At 41.7% G+C, this 17,138-nt stretch overlaps 1 protein-coding gene across 4 annotated transcripts in view; it reads left to right on the forward strand.

The window, feature by feature from the left end:
- The window catches only part of EXOC6B (exocyst complex component 6B), a 450,651-nt gene that overhangs the window by 285,110 nt on the left and 148,403 nt on the right, over positions 1–17,138 (forward strand). For 3 of the 4 annotated variants that reach the window (XM_073343016.1, XM_073343017.1, XM_073343019.1), the window contains exons 18-19: positions 1,201–1,380; positions 7,835–7,864. In XM_073343016.1, coding sequence (XP_073199117.1) covers positions 1,201–1,380; positions 7,835–7,864 — 210 coding nt within the window. The remainder of the gene's footprint in view (positions 1–1,200; positions 1,381–7,834; positions 7,865–17,138) is intronic. The other variant, XM_073343018.1, reaches the window with a different exon arrangement.

Genomic DNA, 17,138 nt, shown 5'->3' on the forward strand with positions numbered 1-17,138 from the left:
AGAGTACCCAGAAGTTACCTACTGCAGGACAGGCCCAAAAAAAGAAAATAACAGAACGCTACTAGCCATCACCTTCAGCCCCCAACTAAAACCTCTCCAACGCATCATCAAGGATCTACAGCCTATCCTGAAGGACGAGCCATCACTCTCACAGATCTTGGGAGACAGGCCAGTCCTTGCTTACAGACAGCCCCCCAACCTGAAGCAAATGCTCACCAGCAACCAAATACCACACAACAGAACCACTAACCCAGGAACCTATCCTTGCAACAAAGCCCGTTGCCAACTGTGTCCACATATCTATTCAGGTGACACCATCATAGGGCCTAATCACATCAGCCACACTATCAGAAGCTCGTTCACCTGCACATCTGCCAATATGATGTATACCATCATGTTCCAGCAATGCCCTTCTGCCATGTACATTGGTCAAACTGGACAGTCTCTACATAAAAGAATAAATGGACACAAATCAGACTTCAAGAATTATAACATTCAAAAACCAGTTGGAGAACACTTCAATCTCTTTGGTCACTTGATTACAGACCTAAAAGTGGCAATTCTTCAACAAAAAAAACTTCAAAAATAGACTCCAATGAGAGACTGCTGAATTGGAATTAATTTGCAAACTGGATACAATTAACTTAGGCTTGAATAAAGACTGGGAGTGGATGGGTCATTACGCAAAGTAAAACTATTTCCCTTTGTTTATTCCCCCTCCGCACCCCCCCACACCCCTGTTCCTCAGACTTTCTTGTCAACTGCTGGAAATGGCCCACCTTGATTATCACTACAAAAGGTTCCCCCCAGCTCCCCACTCTCCTGCTGGTAATAGCTCACCTTACCTGATCACTCTCGTTACAGTGTATATGGTAACACCCATTGTTTCATGTTCTCTGTGTGTATAAATCTCCCCACTGTATTTTCCACTGAATGCATCCGATGAAGTGAGCTGTAGCTCACGAAATCTTATGCTCAGATAAATTGGTTAGTCTCCAAGGTGCCCCAAGTCCTCCTTTTCTTTTTGCGGATACAGACCAACACGGCTGCTACTCTGAAACTATGATTGTGACACCACATCTTGTGTTACCTTACTAATGTGGAGTGTGTTGAACTGGTGCACAGTACTGCATGCTCTGTACACTAAGTTGGCTGATTTAATTCCCGTCCCATTTTAAGGAGTCTTCTCTTGTTTCCCAGGATGCCCGCCATGCTGCAGAGGAAGAGATTTACACTAATCTGAACCAGAAGATAGACCAGTTTTTGCAGCTGGCAGATTATGACTGGATGGCTGCTGAACCGGGCAGCAAAGCCAGCGATTACCTGGTAGATCTCATTGCTTTCCTGCGCAGCACCTTTTCTGTGTTCACACACCTACCTGTAAGTGACAGTGGTCTCTTTCTTTGAAAACTGGGAGTGCATGGGGGTTCTAATGCCACTGTAGAACTTTTGGGCTGTTCGAAGTTTAGTGTACATGATAATGTTGTGCTGTTGTCATGAACAGAACTGATTTTTCAAATAAGGCATTTCAAGAGCTATCGGAAGGCAGGCTCTCTCGGGGGGCTCCCTCAAAACTGCTCCTTAAAGTCTGAGAGAAAAGTATAGAGCTGTTGATTTAATAAAAAATACGGTAAGGGATATAATTAACGAGGTACTCGGTTTAAATTTGATTTTAAACAACTGAGGTATAGTTTTATTTTAATCAATGTTAAGTGACTACTTTAGAAAAGGTACCACGTTTGAGAATATATTTTGCCTTTGAGTTTTTCATTTGCAAATTTTGTAACCATGTGCTCATAATGTCACCAGTTCAAAATAGAGCTCTGCATCATATAGCAGAGAGTAGCTTTTTCTCTGTTTACAATACACCTGCATTTTCTTATTTCTAGAAAAATCATCCCATTATCCATTGAATTGTGTTGTTGACCTGGAAGAGTATAATATCCTATTTAGTAAAGTAAACTTAATAATCAGGCATTTTCACTTATCCACAAAGAACTCCTTTTTTGTTAAAATTTATTTTGGGTCCTATGGATTTCTCCCTGGTACTAATTTCCATCAGTAGAACTTTGAAATGTCAAAATAATTGAAAAATGTATTTCTATTACATGTGGTTACATCTTTTCACGCTTTCATTTTACTACTTATCATTCACTCTGGTAGCTGCCCAACTCAGTGGCATCTGGGCACGTAGTTTGTTAAATCTCATCAACCGTTATATAGACTAAAAGGCTGACCCTTAAGCATTTGTAGTTCTCTCTGTCTTAGCTTCATCCTGTTTGTTCATCTCTCTGACTGAACTACTACAAAGGTTTTAGACCACTCGTCAGTGTCATTTAGCCAATATGAAAGCCAAACCCTTAGTGGTTCCTTTTTGAAATCCCACGCCTTTGGCATCTTGGATCCCATAAGGGTCCTTGTTGTGGTGTCTAGAAGATTTGACAGCTGGAAGGGAATTAGTTCTGATTCCTAGGGAAGGAGGAACAGCCAGAGGCATGGTGAGAAGGATTTGTTCCAGTTAATCAGATTTGAAGACACCACTGTGAATGAGGTGAGAAGGGGGAATGTTAAGCATCGCAACTAACTTTTGGGGGAGAGATTGGGCTGTGGTGGAGAGAGATTGGAGAGTTTTCACCCATCTCTTCCTTTTGGGTCACCTATGTTTTCAAAATGACTCCATCCCATATTGCAGCGTAGATAGAGAAGTGACATGTCAGTTGCCAGACAGGGACTCGTATCAGAACCAGACATAGAATTTGGGGATTGCTGGCTCCCATTTGGATTCTTTAACTACTAGATGTCTTCTTACTAGGGATCTAGATATAAGTACAATGACCTCTATCATGGGTTGTCATCAGGTTTTGTATCTGGACCTTCAGCCCCATAGCACATACCTCTACTGCTTGAACTAGCGGAGTAATTCAGTTAGCTGGTAGCAAAAGTAAGGTTTTGCTAGGTAGAGATGGTACAGTAAAAAGTAAGAAGAATTCATACTTTCTCAGTTTAGTCTGGATGCTTTATTGGTGTTTTTAATGCCTGAGCACCTGGGGTGATAGGAGAGGCATGTTTTTGTAGGAATCCAAATGAATATTTATTTGGGAAAATAAATAAGTGTCCACAAAATCATTGCAGCATACCCCTTCTCCTTCAACCCTTTCACACACACACACCTGTCAGTAAGGAGAGAAACTCCCTCTTTGTTCATCCTCAGCTTCTGTGGTGTTTTGCTGTAGACCTGACTGACAGGGTGTCTTTTCACTGGAGCATTAAGCATGGCTAACGTGGGGCTGCAAAGAAGGAAAGACATGCCCGCAGTGATTTATGAGATGGATCTGGAGTGATTTATCTTCCTTAAAACTTTAACGTTTCCTTTTCAAATTAATCAAAATTGTTTTGGGAATAGGGAAGGCATCTGCTTACTCCAAAAAAAAAGATTGAGGCGAGCAGAAGCAACCTCTCTATCAATCTAATATATGTAAAACTACCCAGCTGCTCAAAAAGTCACTCTGCTTTTCCTAACAGTGAGGATGCCAGGTAACAAGTTAACAACATTGAGCCAGCACGTATATAGCACCTTATCCTCAAAGCATCATACAAAACCGAATCCTCACAACTGCCCTGTGGAGGTGTGGGAGATAGTTAATCAGATCTAAAAGTGTGATCTGTAATGCTGCAGATCTGGCTTAATTAGTTTGTACGGGGAGGTGGGTGTGGAATTTTTGATATTTCAAAGCTATGTTCTTTACAAGAACCGTGTGACTGTGCCTTCATTCTAAGTTGCTCAAGGGTTCCTCTGTAACTTGTAGCCAATGTTAAAGACAGGGAGAATTGTGACGTATATATCCTGGTTTTGTTTTTTTCAAATCCTTTACTTAAAGTATATTGACTTCATTGTTAGCCTTGGTCTCTTTTCTCTCCCATTCTTGATGGGTTTTCCTGATTGATCCCATAATTTTGCTCTGTTTCTAAGGGCTTGGCTACACTTGTGAGTTAGAGGGCATTAAAGCAGCCCCGGACGCCCTAGCTCACTACCCGTCCACATTGGCAAAGGCACGTAGAGTGCTCTGACTCCACGGCTAGAGCGCTCCTGGTACTTCATCTTGGCGAGAAGATTAACGCTTGGTGTGCCTTGGTTGAAATGCCCGGGCCTCAGTGTGAACGAGGTGTTGCATTACTGCGCTCTGATCAGCCTCCGGAAACGTTCCATAATCCCCTTAAGTCAAGTGGCTTCTCATTGTTTTGAACTCGCTGTAGGAATGCGGATATGCCCTTTGAAAGCTCCGTTTCTGACATCCGGCTGCTTATCTGCTCCGAGACAAAGCAACCATTACTGTGGAATGCTGTGTGGGAGAGGGAGACGAGGGGTCTGCTGCAGTCTGAACTTACAAGACAGAATGCCAACATGCTCTCAGCCCCCCCAAAACCCACTCTCTCTCTCCCCCCACATACACACAACACACTTCCTGTCATGCCCCGCCCCACCCACCCTCCATTTGAAAAGCACGTTGCAGCCACTTGAATGCTGGGATAGCTACCACAATGCACTGCTCTCTGTGGCTGTTGCAAGAGCTGCGAATGTGGCCACGCCAGTGTGCTTGCAGCTGTCCGTGTGGACAGACTGCAGCGCTTTCCCTACTGCGCTGTACGAAGGCTGGTTTAACTCAAAGCGCTCTACATCTGCCAGTGTAGCCATGCCCTAAGTGGGTTGTTTTATTGTTTTCAAATAAAACATCAACCATTATGCACAAAAGAAATCCCAAGTCTACCTGTATAAAAGCAGTATGTAGAAGCAGTACAAAAGCGGTATGTATTTTGTAGAAGAATATGGATGAAAGAGAAAACAACTAAACAAAAAAGATGAATTATAGGTATATATGGGAGTATTGCTAAGGAATAATAGAGCCTTTCACCTCTAGCTTGCTGGTTTGAATCCAGCCCAAGTCATTATTGACAGAATATTACTACCATGGGATGAGTGTTGGTGCGTTGTGTGAAGAGAGTTTGCAGTCTCAATTTCCCCCCCAAAATTACCATCATGGTTGCACACTATTAGCTGCTAAATAAGAGAAGTAAAATATTGAGTGGTCCATGGAGAGTGAACTTTCCTCTCACTGATAGAAATGGCCCTGCAAAACAGGGTTGAGACATGCTGAGTTAAGAGCCCCTTTTCCCTGGCCATCTTGCTCCTGTTCTGCGGTTACTTTGTTTCCCAGGGTTGTTGATCAGGCACCTTTCACAGTTCTTGAATTCACACAATTAAAAACATCACAAATATTCTCCACTAATTTTTTTAACTTTTCAAATTCACCAGAATAAAAGTCAACATTAGTCTCTGGAAATGACTGATAGCAAGAGACAGGTTGAATGGTAAGCATTAAAGTAACCCTTGAAAATGTTCATGAAAATTTACCAGCCCACACTCAAAAGCAACTTGCCTGCCTTTCATCATGATGATCCTAATAAAAGTTTGTAATGTTTTGCTTGCTGATCAAAGAAACTCACCATGGCATGCAGAATTTTCCCAAGGCTACACAAAAGTTACACAAAAAGGACCAGACCTGAAGTATAACCCTGAGACGAAGCCCTGGTCCTGCAAAGACCTATTCACTTGCTTAACTTTATGCATGTGAGTAGTTCCATTGTCTTAAATGGGACTGTTCCTGTGTATCGAAGTCTCTGCAGAGTCAGGGCTCTAAGCATCCAGCAGATCAGATCTACTTGCAGAACCCAAGTGCCTCAAGTCAACATTTCTGCTGAAAAAATTAAAGTGGTAACTCTGAACAGTATGCAGGGTAAATCTTGGTCTGAGAGCTGGGCTTTGGTCATGTAATTCTGATTTGAATCCACAAGAGACCCTAAACTTTCACGATAGCTGTAAGGTAAAATTTTAATATTGACCCAAAGTATTACAAATTAGTAGAACTTAAAAAGAACTTTAAATGTCTCCTTTGTTCTCATACATTCAAGTTGTATTTTCCAGTTTCAACTCCACGGTGTCAGCTTGGACTTCGTCGGGGATGATGGGAGGGAAGTGTCTATTGTAGTTTCTACTGAGTCATCTATCATGATTGGGAGAGAGCGAAACAGTAGCAGGTATTTCTAAGGAAAATGGCAATTTCCTTAAATGCTGAATTCCCTGGATTCTGTTAGTTTTTTTGCTCTCATCCTTTGACAGCATTTTGGCTTTAGATATGGATTTTTAGAGCACAGATTAGTGTATTGATGGCTAGGATGGACAGGGCTGCTTAGGGAAGGACATATTTGCATTCCTTCCTAACTTTCTGCTAGTTTGGGAAGATGGCAAATGCAGCACTGCAAATTGGAGCCAGGACCCAGCAGCATGTCTTTAGCACATGTTGCAGGGTGAAGAGTTCGTGGTTAAGCCATCCAGACTCTGGCACATAACACCACAGCACAGAACTTCCATGGTGGTTTATAGCCACAATTTAAAAATGGTCTGCTAAGTGCTCTAAACGTCTCAAAACAAATAATATGGTATTGGGAATAAAAGCACAGCTAACATTTGGCCCTGAGGCTCTTTCCTTTCTGAATTAGCAAGTGCGAGTTAGTTACGATATGCTGCCTGCCTCACTGTTGGTAAGGTAGCGCACTCTCCTTCTGTAAAAGTTTTAATAAAATGCTTTGCTAAAAAAAAAAAAAAAAAAGGTGGCTTCCCCGCTCTTTAGGGAGCAAAGGGCCACAGTTTAAACAGATTAATATTTTGTGCAAAACGCTTTCAAGAGAATGAATGAAAAAGCCTTTTGTCCACAATGGCTGATTGTTGTTTTTATTTCTTGTTAGACAAGCTAATGTAAATCGCATTGACAAGGCTACTCCAAACACACTGATTTGTTGACTTTAAGCCTTTCAAAGATGGAGGGTTGTGTCAACACCTACAATGAGCTGTCAGGTTAACAAAGCAAGGATGTTTTTTTGCTGGGGGCGGGGACGGGAGTTGGGGAAAGGGGTGTGTTTTGTTTTTATTTTAAGTTTCCTTTAATCCTCTGTTAGTCTTGTATCTTGATAACCTCCTTTGGAAGGTAATCGGCTGAGGCCAAGAGGTGACAGTGACCTGGGAAAGGGAAGTAATCTTTCAGCAATCCTACAACTGTAACCTCTCCAGTCTCAAGCAATTCAGCATGAACTCTTTGCACAGGGAGTCTTTTCCTGTGTGTTTATTTTTGCCAGATGGTGAACACAGATTTCAGCTGTAACTGTGTAAACTGTATGGATTCTTTGCTTGGGATGCTTTGTCCAGTGCCCCATTAGCTGTATCGACATCTCTTTGCAGTTGCAAATAAACGCAGTGATTCTGGCAGTTCACATGTTTTGTAGAGAGAACTTTAAAAGAGAGGTAGATTTTTCTTATAAAGAAAATGGTTTCCTATGTTGCTTTAGTAGATGAAACATTGCCTCCATAACATATTGAAAGAAGGAAAACAGTGCATGGAAGTAAATTCAGGACAAATCTGAGGTTTATTGTAGGCATAGCCTTGACTGTTTTGGTCAAGATGCTCATCTTACAGTGTCCTGGTGGAAAATATCTGGCATGAAAACAGAATATGAGCCCTAAAAACTTCATTATATTGTAGCTTAATACTGAGATAATAGTGAGGTACTGAGATAAGGGTGTCAATTTAAATGTGTGTGCAGTTCTTTAATATGCTGTCAAGTTTTTGAAGTGACAGCTTTAGTGAGAGTCTCGTTTAAAGAGTAAGCTTTGTTGTAGGAGATGATCACGGTACTCCTGAACTGCTCCCACCTCACTACATTTCACACTGTTCCTTTGCTCTCTGATGCATTTGATTTAAATTCCCTGTGTTGTCCTCTGTAGGGGGATGTAGATGTCCATTCTACAATGTCGGTGAGTATGACTGTGTGTTGTATGCATTCAGTATGTTCTGCTCGCAGTTCAAATGTTAGAGGGTTATTTGAACCAGAAAAGGTCTGTATTCTGGGAGGGATGAAGATAAGTAGAAAAGCAGCCAAAAGCTTAATGTTTCAGAGTAGACATTTAACCCTGTCGCTGCTGCCAGAATGTACGATTTTTCCTCCATTTATTATTAGAAAGTGAATAAATAGAGTGTGTCGAAGCACAGTGAAGAAGCAGGTTTCCTGACATACAAGGCGCTCTCTGTTCAATAAGTGGAGCACTGACATAGCATCTTTTTAGAAAGAATACTCGAGAGTCAGCTATCACCCATAAACCTAGTCTGCCAGGATCCCTTACCTGCTTCAAAGGCTGCAGCAGCCCTTCTAGCCATGGTGGACTGGCTAGTACTTCCTCCCAAACCCATTAGCACCGCTCAGAGACCAAGGACCAAGCTTTGTCCTGAGCTGATATCCGCAGTACGACAGGCAGAGGCAGTGAGTATACTGGCACCAAGTGGCAGGGTTGCAGCAACCTTACGAAAGATGAACGCTTCCCAAATTGTTGAACTAATGATGAAGATCTCCATTTAAATGGTGCCTTTTATTCCAGTACATCATAAATAATATAGATATTATGTATATAGTGCTATTGAAATGCACTCACCTCTGGGGTATGCTTCTTGCCTGCTACACCCTTCTCAGTAATGGGGAGAGGGGTCATTTAGCCAAATAAACTGAGGCAAATTCCTATGAAGAAAAGTACCATGGGGGTCTTTAATCTCCACTTAGCAGACTTGGCCTTTGTTTTTAATATCTTATTTGAAAAACCCTCTCCCACGTACGCTGTAATCTACATGTTTCCCAGTATGTGTCTTCCTCGCACAGCTGACCCTGCTGGGTTTTGAACCTGTGGTTCCACAGAGTCTAGATATTCCCAGCCTGATGCTTTAGACCACTGAACCTTCCCCTCTGGTTATAACGCTGGAATATTTTCTCAACGAGTAGTGCAGGCTTTTCTTGATGTTACTATCACGCTATTTGGATTAGCGCAAAGAAAGCAAAGCTGACCTCCAGGACCTGCATTCTGGTTCAATGAATGCCTCTAATTGTTGTCATTTATGCTTGTTTTCATGTTCAGTAGAAAAACTAAGACATTTTCATGGATAGATCACAAACTACATTCTAGCTACCTTGTTTTTTCTGTTCCAATTTTTGCAAGCCATGGCACGTGTTAACAAGTGCACCTCATTATTGTAGACACAATTCTGCTCTACTCAGTTCTCTGGTGTAAGATAGTACACATTAAGCTGTAGTATTTACCCCAACTGTAAGCTTCTGCATTTAACCCATGCTCTTTATTAAAGCTGCCTGTTGGCTGTGACACTAGTAGTGACAGTTCATGATGCAGTTGGATGCACATACCCCCTTTCCTGGAAACTGAGCATAGCTATGTCTCGAGTGCCTCAGCCTTCGGACGCCTTGGGGTTCCTAAGTCAACATGTAGGTCTCAAATCAAGGCCAGCTTCTGAAAAGAAATTGGTTTGTTAAAGCAATTTGAGGCTAGATTCCATCAAAGCGATGGCTCAATTCCTGATCCCAGTCGCTCATCCTTTGCATCAGCCGGGACTCTGAGCGCTGTGGCCACTGCATACTCTGCCTCTGCAGGAGAGGGGTGCCTCTCTGATGACAGCACCCTCTCCCCTCCTATGAGATTTAAAGAAGCAGTGCTGGTTATTGTCTTGTTTTTGATCCAGCCTGGGGTTATCCTCAGTGCACTTTAAGGGACAAGAAGTCCAGCTTCTGGCTTTTTAGGACTTCCACTATTCAGAAGCCAGATAATATATTTCTTCTTTAAATGTAATCCAGTGCTTAGACCGCTATGGAGTCAGCTTCCTGTGGAGGGGGGTGCATTAGTGTCATTAAGCTAAATTGGTGAATAATGATCTTTGTAAGTCCCCTGCAAAGTGTGAGGAGTGAAGGAATGCCTTCATATGGTGGGGCTGTACTAAACTGGTTTTAGTTGATTTGTTTTTAACTGCCACAGATTTTTTTCCTGTAACTCTCTAATTTTTTGTTCTGTAGGTAGTTTGAACTAATTGATCGAGCAGATCACTAATTGCAGTGTGCATTTAAAAAAATAATTTTTAAAATAAAACCTGATAGCGCAAAGTTACAGCATTTCAAAGATCCTGAAACCGGGTTTAAAGGTGGCTGTGGACAATAGTTATCCCAAATAACACGGTTTCCTCTTGCCTGTCTGGATAGACAGAAAGAAATCCTGTTTTAACCTAGGAACCAGCTAGGTTTATGCCATAGCATGGCTATAGCATGTTGGTGTGGACAGAAAAAAAGATGAAGATTAGACGTTATATGTAACTTGTCTGGGACACAAAGGCAAACATGGCTACATTTTAGTGAAGATGAGACAATGCAAAGTTTCTGAAATACCATCCATGCAGTCGTCAGTGTACTCTTTTTCGTATGTCTCCCCCCTGCCTCCCCAGCTTGATTCTTCTCCTGTTCCAGTCAGTGCGAAAACTGTCATTGGGTTGAATGGGTGCAGGACCAAACCTCCCGTGAGTTTGGGCATACTGCCCCTGAAACCCAGCTGGGCCTGGGAGCAAGAGATGGAGATTGTGAACTGGAACAGGGTCACCTACCTGGTTGTGCACTGCTGGGCTGCCTCACCTGTTTTGGTTTGATGTCCGTTACCTAGGGAGGTGGTAGAATCTCCTTCCTTAGAGGTTTTTAAGGTCAGGCTTGACAAAGCCCTGGCTGGGATGATTTAACTGGGAATTGGTCCTGCTTTGAGCAGGGGGTTGGACTAAATGACCTTCTGGGGTCCCTTCCAACCCTGATATTCTATGATTTTCTATGATTTCCATGTGTTACTGTCCTGTCCTTATAAAGGGTTTTTAGAAGAAGAATTATCCAGGGACAAGACTGACTTTTGGTTAACCTGGGGAGGGCTGGTTAACTAGAGGCTGGGTAAAAAGTTATCTTATAATTACATGGTTTCTTGTGTGCTCTCAGTACTTTGAAAAGTAATTGAAGCCAAAATGCCCTGTGCCATAAATCCTTTAAACCAGCATGTTCATATTCACCTAGATGTGACTTGTTTAGTTACATTGGCCATGTTTGGCTTTGGGTTCACTTCACAGACTGAGTAGTTTTTAAAAAAAACATGATATACTTAAAGTTTTGCAATAGAAAAACCAGGCATATGAAACTTTGAAATTAGCAATAGAAAACCCGTCTTCAGAGGTAAGGGATTCAAACATGCTTGTTGTTTCCTGCACCAGAATTCCAGTGCACAGCTTCCAAAAGCCTTAATGGGAGTTGAAGTGTTTTCCCTTTAGGCTCAAATTTAAGTGAAACAATAGACTTTGCAATTATACGCTTTTCTCTTATTTCATGCACTGGTCACATTAAATCTCATAAGACTGCCCTTGTGTATGTGAAAAGGAATGCTGATTAACACCACATCTGCTTCAAAAGCCCTCGCTATCTAGCTACATGTAGCCACAGGAGCAGCCCAATCTGCCTTAGAGAAAGGAGCAAGATCTTCAAATGTAAAAGATTTCTCTTTGGTGTTTCTGGAATCCCTTTTCACAATATTGTCGCAGAAAATGCACTAAGAGTTGTTGTTCTTTTCAACAACAATTGGAGTGATCAAATACTATAATAGCACTATAGAAATGACTGTGATTAATCATTATTTATGGAGCACTGTAAGTGTGCATAGCATCTTTAAAAGTCTATTTTTAAGAGACCTTACAGTCCAGATTAGACATAATAGAGGGCAAGCAAGGTGCTTAAGTGGTTTTAGCTCGATTCTCAAACTTAGAAGGACCTTTTTCATCGTATTTTGTGAGTGGTAATGAGTGAACTAAGCTAAAATCCGAGCCAAATACCTTCGCTACCGCACTTACCAGTGTAACTTCTACATGTTTTAAACTGTGTTTGAATTTATATACTTGTTTCTTATAAAAATGTAATATGAGTCTAAATGTTATGTGCCAGTCATATTGTTCACTGGTCCTTTATAGCCAGTTCTCCAAACCCTGCTCAGAAAGGAAATTCTGTCAAGAGGGAGTTGATAGCACATGGGATTGGAAATGGGATACTGTGCTTTTTTGCTTCTAAGTTACTAGTTTGAGTCTGGCCTCCATCAGTGACGCAAGTCAGGTCTCGGTCCCATTCCTAATAGACTCGTGCTCATCACAAGACCATGTTGCCCACTTTCTGACAATCTCAGCAAATAGTCAGAAGTCTAAATACACAAGGAGACTGAACTAGTCACATCAACAGGGGTAACGTATGGGGAACCTTGTGCCACTTCATGTAAAGTATCTGCTGTGTGGGTGGATGCAGAACATCATTATCAAGTGCTGTCAGTATTTCACCTTTCACATAATACTTTAAGATAGGTTTCAGAGTAACAGCCGTGTTAGTCTGTATTTGCAAAAAGAAAAGGAGTACTTGTGGCACCTTAGAGACTAACCAATTTATTAGAGCATAAGCTTTCGTGAGCTACAGCTCACTTCATCAGATGCAAGTGAGCTGTAGCTCACGAAAGCTTATGCTCTAATAAATTGGTTAGTCTCTAAGGTGCCACAAGTACTCCTTTTCTTTTTACTTTAAGATAGTTTCCTAAAGTTGTTGCAGTTTTTTTTATAATATATTCCTGCTGGTTTGTCAGGGCAAAATGTCTGCCAGTTAAGGTAATAAAGATTACTTTTAAAAAAAAAAAACACGGTTTGAGCTCTCTGAGTATACATTAGGGGAAAAAAATCCGCTTAATCAATTTTGTTTCCAATATGGCAGCTGCTTCGTATTTAATGGAAAATCTGCCTTTTTCCAATGGAAAGAATACTACTCCCAAAGCAAATACGGAACAAAATAAAAGTCACACAAGAGCAGCATGAAAATATGTCATATAGTTTTCTGGTTTCAGTTTTGGAATGGTGGTCACTGATAATGGTTGGGCACTGGGGATGTTTCTATCTAAATGCAAATGTCAACATCTAGGAACAAAAAATTTAGGTCATGCTTACAGGATGCGGGACTCTCTCCTGGGAAGCAGTGACTCTGAAAAAGATTTGGGGGCCGTGCTGGATAATCAGCTGAACATGAGCTCCCAGTGCGACGCTGTGGCTGGAAGGGCGAATGCAGTCCTTGAATGCATAAACGGAAATCTTGAGCAGGAGTGGAGAGATTATTTTACCTCTGTATTCGGCACTGGTGTGACCACTGCTGGAATCCTGTGTCCAGTTCTGGTGTCCACAATTCAAGAAGGATGTGGATAAATTGGAGAAGGTTCAGAGAAGAACCATGAGAATGATTAAAGGATTAGAGCACATGTCTTATAGTGGTAAACTCAGGAGCTCAATCTATTTAGCTTAATGAAGAGAAGATTAAGGGAAGATTTGATTAGAGTTCATAAGTACCTACATGGGGAACAAAAAATTGATAATAGAAGACTCTTCAATCTGGTTGAGAGAGGTCTAACATGATCTAATGGTTGGAAGATAGAGCAAAACAAATTCAGTCTAGAAATAAGGTGTATATTTTTCACAGTGAGAGTAATTAACCATTGGAACAACTTGCCACGGATCATGGTAGATTCTCCATCACTGACCATTTTTAAATCAAGACTGGATATTTTTCTAAAAGCTCTGCTCTAGGAATTATTTCAGGACAGGTCTCTGGCCTGTGTTATACAGGGTTGGACTAGATCACAATGGTCCCTTCTGGCCATGGAATGGATGAATGGTTTGAAACAAATTAGACCCATTCAGAAAGTCTCACTCTCTTAGAGAACAAGAGGGAGTCTAGTTGAACAGTGAAAGACTTAACTCTCCTAAATATTTTCCGTAGTGTAAATGGGATTGAGAAGAACTGTATATGGCCTCAGACTTTCCACATGTAAACAGACTCATGAAATGAAATCTTTTTTTATTTGAAATGCTTTTCAGTCATAGGTGACTGGAGACCCCAACTTTTGAACCTTCATGTTTCTCCAATAGTTCCCTGGCACCTTCATCCAAAAATCTCAGAGCACTTGACAGACATGATGAATTTAGTCTCTTAGCTCCTTTGTGGGGCAGGGTAAGTGTCCTCTCTCTAGTATGAGTGAGCAAGATGATGCGCGTAGTGAGTCTGTGGTGGAGCCAGGAATAGAATTTCTGTCTCCTGAGTCTGAGACAGAAGCCTTATCCACAATACCTTCCTTCCTTAAGTTTTGTTTGTGTAAGAATGTAGTGCTGTGGAAAAGTGTCCTATTGACAGCTCAAGAGATAGAAATCCCTTATTTCTCCACAGTCCAGTTTACAGCATGGAGAATAGGCAATGCGAGTTTCCTTCATGCTGCCATGGCAGCGTGTCTTACCCCTGTTCCAGAGGCACCACTTGAGAAGGTGAGAAGGGAGTTCCATTGCCATGGCTCACTGAGTCCTTAGCTTCTCAGCTGAGACTTGCATCAAGAGTGTCAGTCAGCACCAGTTGTGATGTGAACGCTTCCAGGTCCCATGTCTTATAGTCAGGAGAACACCACTTACCTGAGAAAATGGGCTCTGTATCTGAAATTTTAAATCCATCCTCATCTACTGAAACAATAAACTCAAGTCCCTAGTTTTATAGCTCCCAAGATATAGTCAGAGGTTCCCACCCTCATTTTGAACTTCAGACAGTATCATCTCTATGAACCCTTTAAAAACAATCAAAGATGAAGAGGAGATCTTTGTATTCTCTTCACTTCTTTGTGAAATAGGTTACAGTTTTGCACCTAGAGTACTACAAATTTCAGGGGGAAATCCTTTTTATTTCCCTCTGCTTTTCCTTCTTACCTCAGACCTTGTGGTTCTCCTGTTGTCTCCATCATCCATCCAGGAAGGATTTGGATAGACCACCCTTCTGGATCCATGTGTGTTACTCTTGGCTGTCAGATGGGTTACACTCCTGTCATCAGGACTAAGAAAGCTAATTCCACAGTAATCTCTACACCCTCTTTGTTTTGAAAAAAAAATCAAGAGTCTTAGCATGTACATGTGCATTATAGGTCAGAACAGCATCCTCTGTTTAGAGAGTAGGTAAGTAAGAGGAGAGATGATGGAGGTGTACCAAATAATTAATGATCTAGAGAAGACAGTTTGGGAGCTTCCTTTTACCATTTTCCCAATCCAAGAACAAAGGAACACAATTGAAAATGAAAGGTAGAAAATTCAAAACTGCTAGAGGAAATAATTTTTCTTACAGATTGTATTAATAATCTGTGGAAATTTCAGCCACTAGGTATCACTGAAGCCAAGAGTTTAGCAGGGTTCAAAAAATGGTTAGACATTTACATGAATGAGAACATCCACAATGACATTAGGTAGGATAAAAAGTATAAGGCATACAATCCCTGGTGTTTCAAGGCAATAAGACAATCGCTAAGTGACACAAATTAGGAAGAAACCGGTTATTCCAGAATTATCCACTGTGACGTTTACTGTGGATTTGTGTGCTAGACCCTATGGTATGTTCAATGACACAGCTTCTTTGGAATTAAGCAGTTGCTGTGTGTATTTGCATAGGGGTAGCCTTAATGGTTTCCAGACTCTAACTTAGTATCAAAATACTGACCTGGCTTTTCAGAGAAATATCTGTGCCTAAGCACGTACTCACATACTAATACATAATGCTTTGAAGAAACTGTTCTTTGGTCAGTCTTGTCAGCTATATTCCAAGACACTTCCCTCCTCTCCTGCCCTTCCTTTTGTTTATTTTCCCTTCAAAAAATAAAAGCCACACATTGATTTTAAGACAACACAACAAACGCAAGGGAAAAGCCTTGGATTTTGACTGCACGTCTTTTTGCTAGATCCTGCATGTGTAACACCTCATTAGCGTAGTGGTAAGTATCTCCGCCTGTAACATGGGAGACCGGGGTTCGATTACCTGATGCGGGGGGTGTGGAACTTTTGAAACATTAACTACCACTCCATCTGTGTATGCATGGATCCAAAGTCATAGAATCACAGAAATGTAGGGCTGGAAGGACCTCAAGACATCATCTAGTCCAGCCCCTTGTGCTGTGGGAGGACAAAGTAGACCATCCTTGACAGGTGTTTGTCCAACCTGTTCTTAAAAACTGCCAGTAATGGGGGTTACACAAACCTCCTTTGAAGCCTGTTCCAGAGCTTAACTATCCTTAGAGTGAGAAAGCTTTTCCTAATAGCTAACCTAAATCGAACCTTGTGGTAGATTAAGCCCATGACGACTTGTCCTACCTTCAGTGGACATGAAGAATAATTGATCACCATCCCCTCTATAACAGCCCGTAACATTTGAAGACTATCAGGTCGCGGCTCAGTCATTTTTCCTCAGACTAAACGTGCCCCTAGCTTTTTTTAACCTTTCCTCATAGGTCCAGTTTTCTAAAGCTCTTATTTTGGTCGCTTTCGTCTGGACTGTCTCCAGTTTATCCACATCTTTCCTAAAGTGTGGTTCCCAGAATTGGACACAGAACTCCAGCTGAAGCCTCACCAGTGCCGAGTCCTGAGTTCACTTTTCACAGGGGCAAACTCTCGCTGTCTCTCATTGATGAGTATCTGCAATTCATAATGGATTTGGATCCCTTTATGCCAGTGGTTCTCAAACTTTAGTACTGGTGACCCCTTTCACATAGCAAGCCTCTGAGTGTGACACCTTCCCCCCCCTTATAAATTAAAAACACTTTTTTATATATTTAACACCATTATAAATGCTGGAGGCAAAGCGGGGCTGGGGTGGAGGCTGACAGTTCCTGACCCCCACATGTAATAACCTCGCCACCCTCTGGGGGGTCCCGGCCTCCAGTTTGAGAACTCCTGCTTTATGCCTATATGAAAAAAGGCTTATGGGAAAGCAGCTGACATTGTGGAACAGTCATGGCATCTCTAAATTAGAAATCAGGTATTTCCTTCTGATCTCTTTTTTGCTCAAATCTATGGGTCAAATCCTGATAGACCCCGAGAGTGTGCAACCGTTGACTTCAGTGGTAGTTGCCTGTGCTCAGCAATTTAACTCCTGAAACAGTATCCTCTGTGATGGAACCTTGACTCTGGAAACTCATTCTCTCCCCAGGTTGGTCTGAAATAGCCTCAGATTGTTGGCCCGTGACACATTCTGCAAAGCTAGTCTATTTTCTTGAGCTCTTCTGGTTGTCTGGTTTATCTTGTTGTGTGGTAAGGATAAGCTGCTGTCTTTGCTATTTTGTTATATGGGTTGGTTGTTGAAAAGTG

Source organism: Lepidochelys kempii, chromosome 4 (genome assembly GCF_965140265.1).
Source record: "Lepidochelys kempii isolate rLepKem1 chromosome 4, rLepKem1.hap2, whole genome shotgun sequence".
NCBI classification, from domain to species: domain Eukaryota; kingdom Metazoa; phylum Chordata; order Testudines; family Cheloniidae; genus Lepidochelys; species Lepidochelys kempii.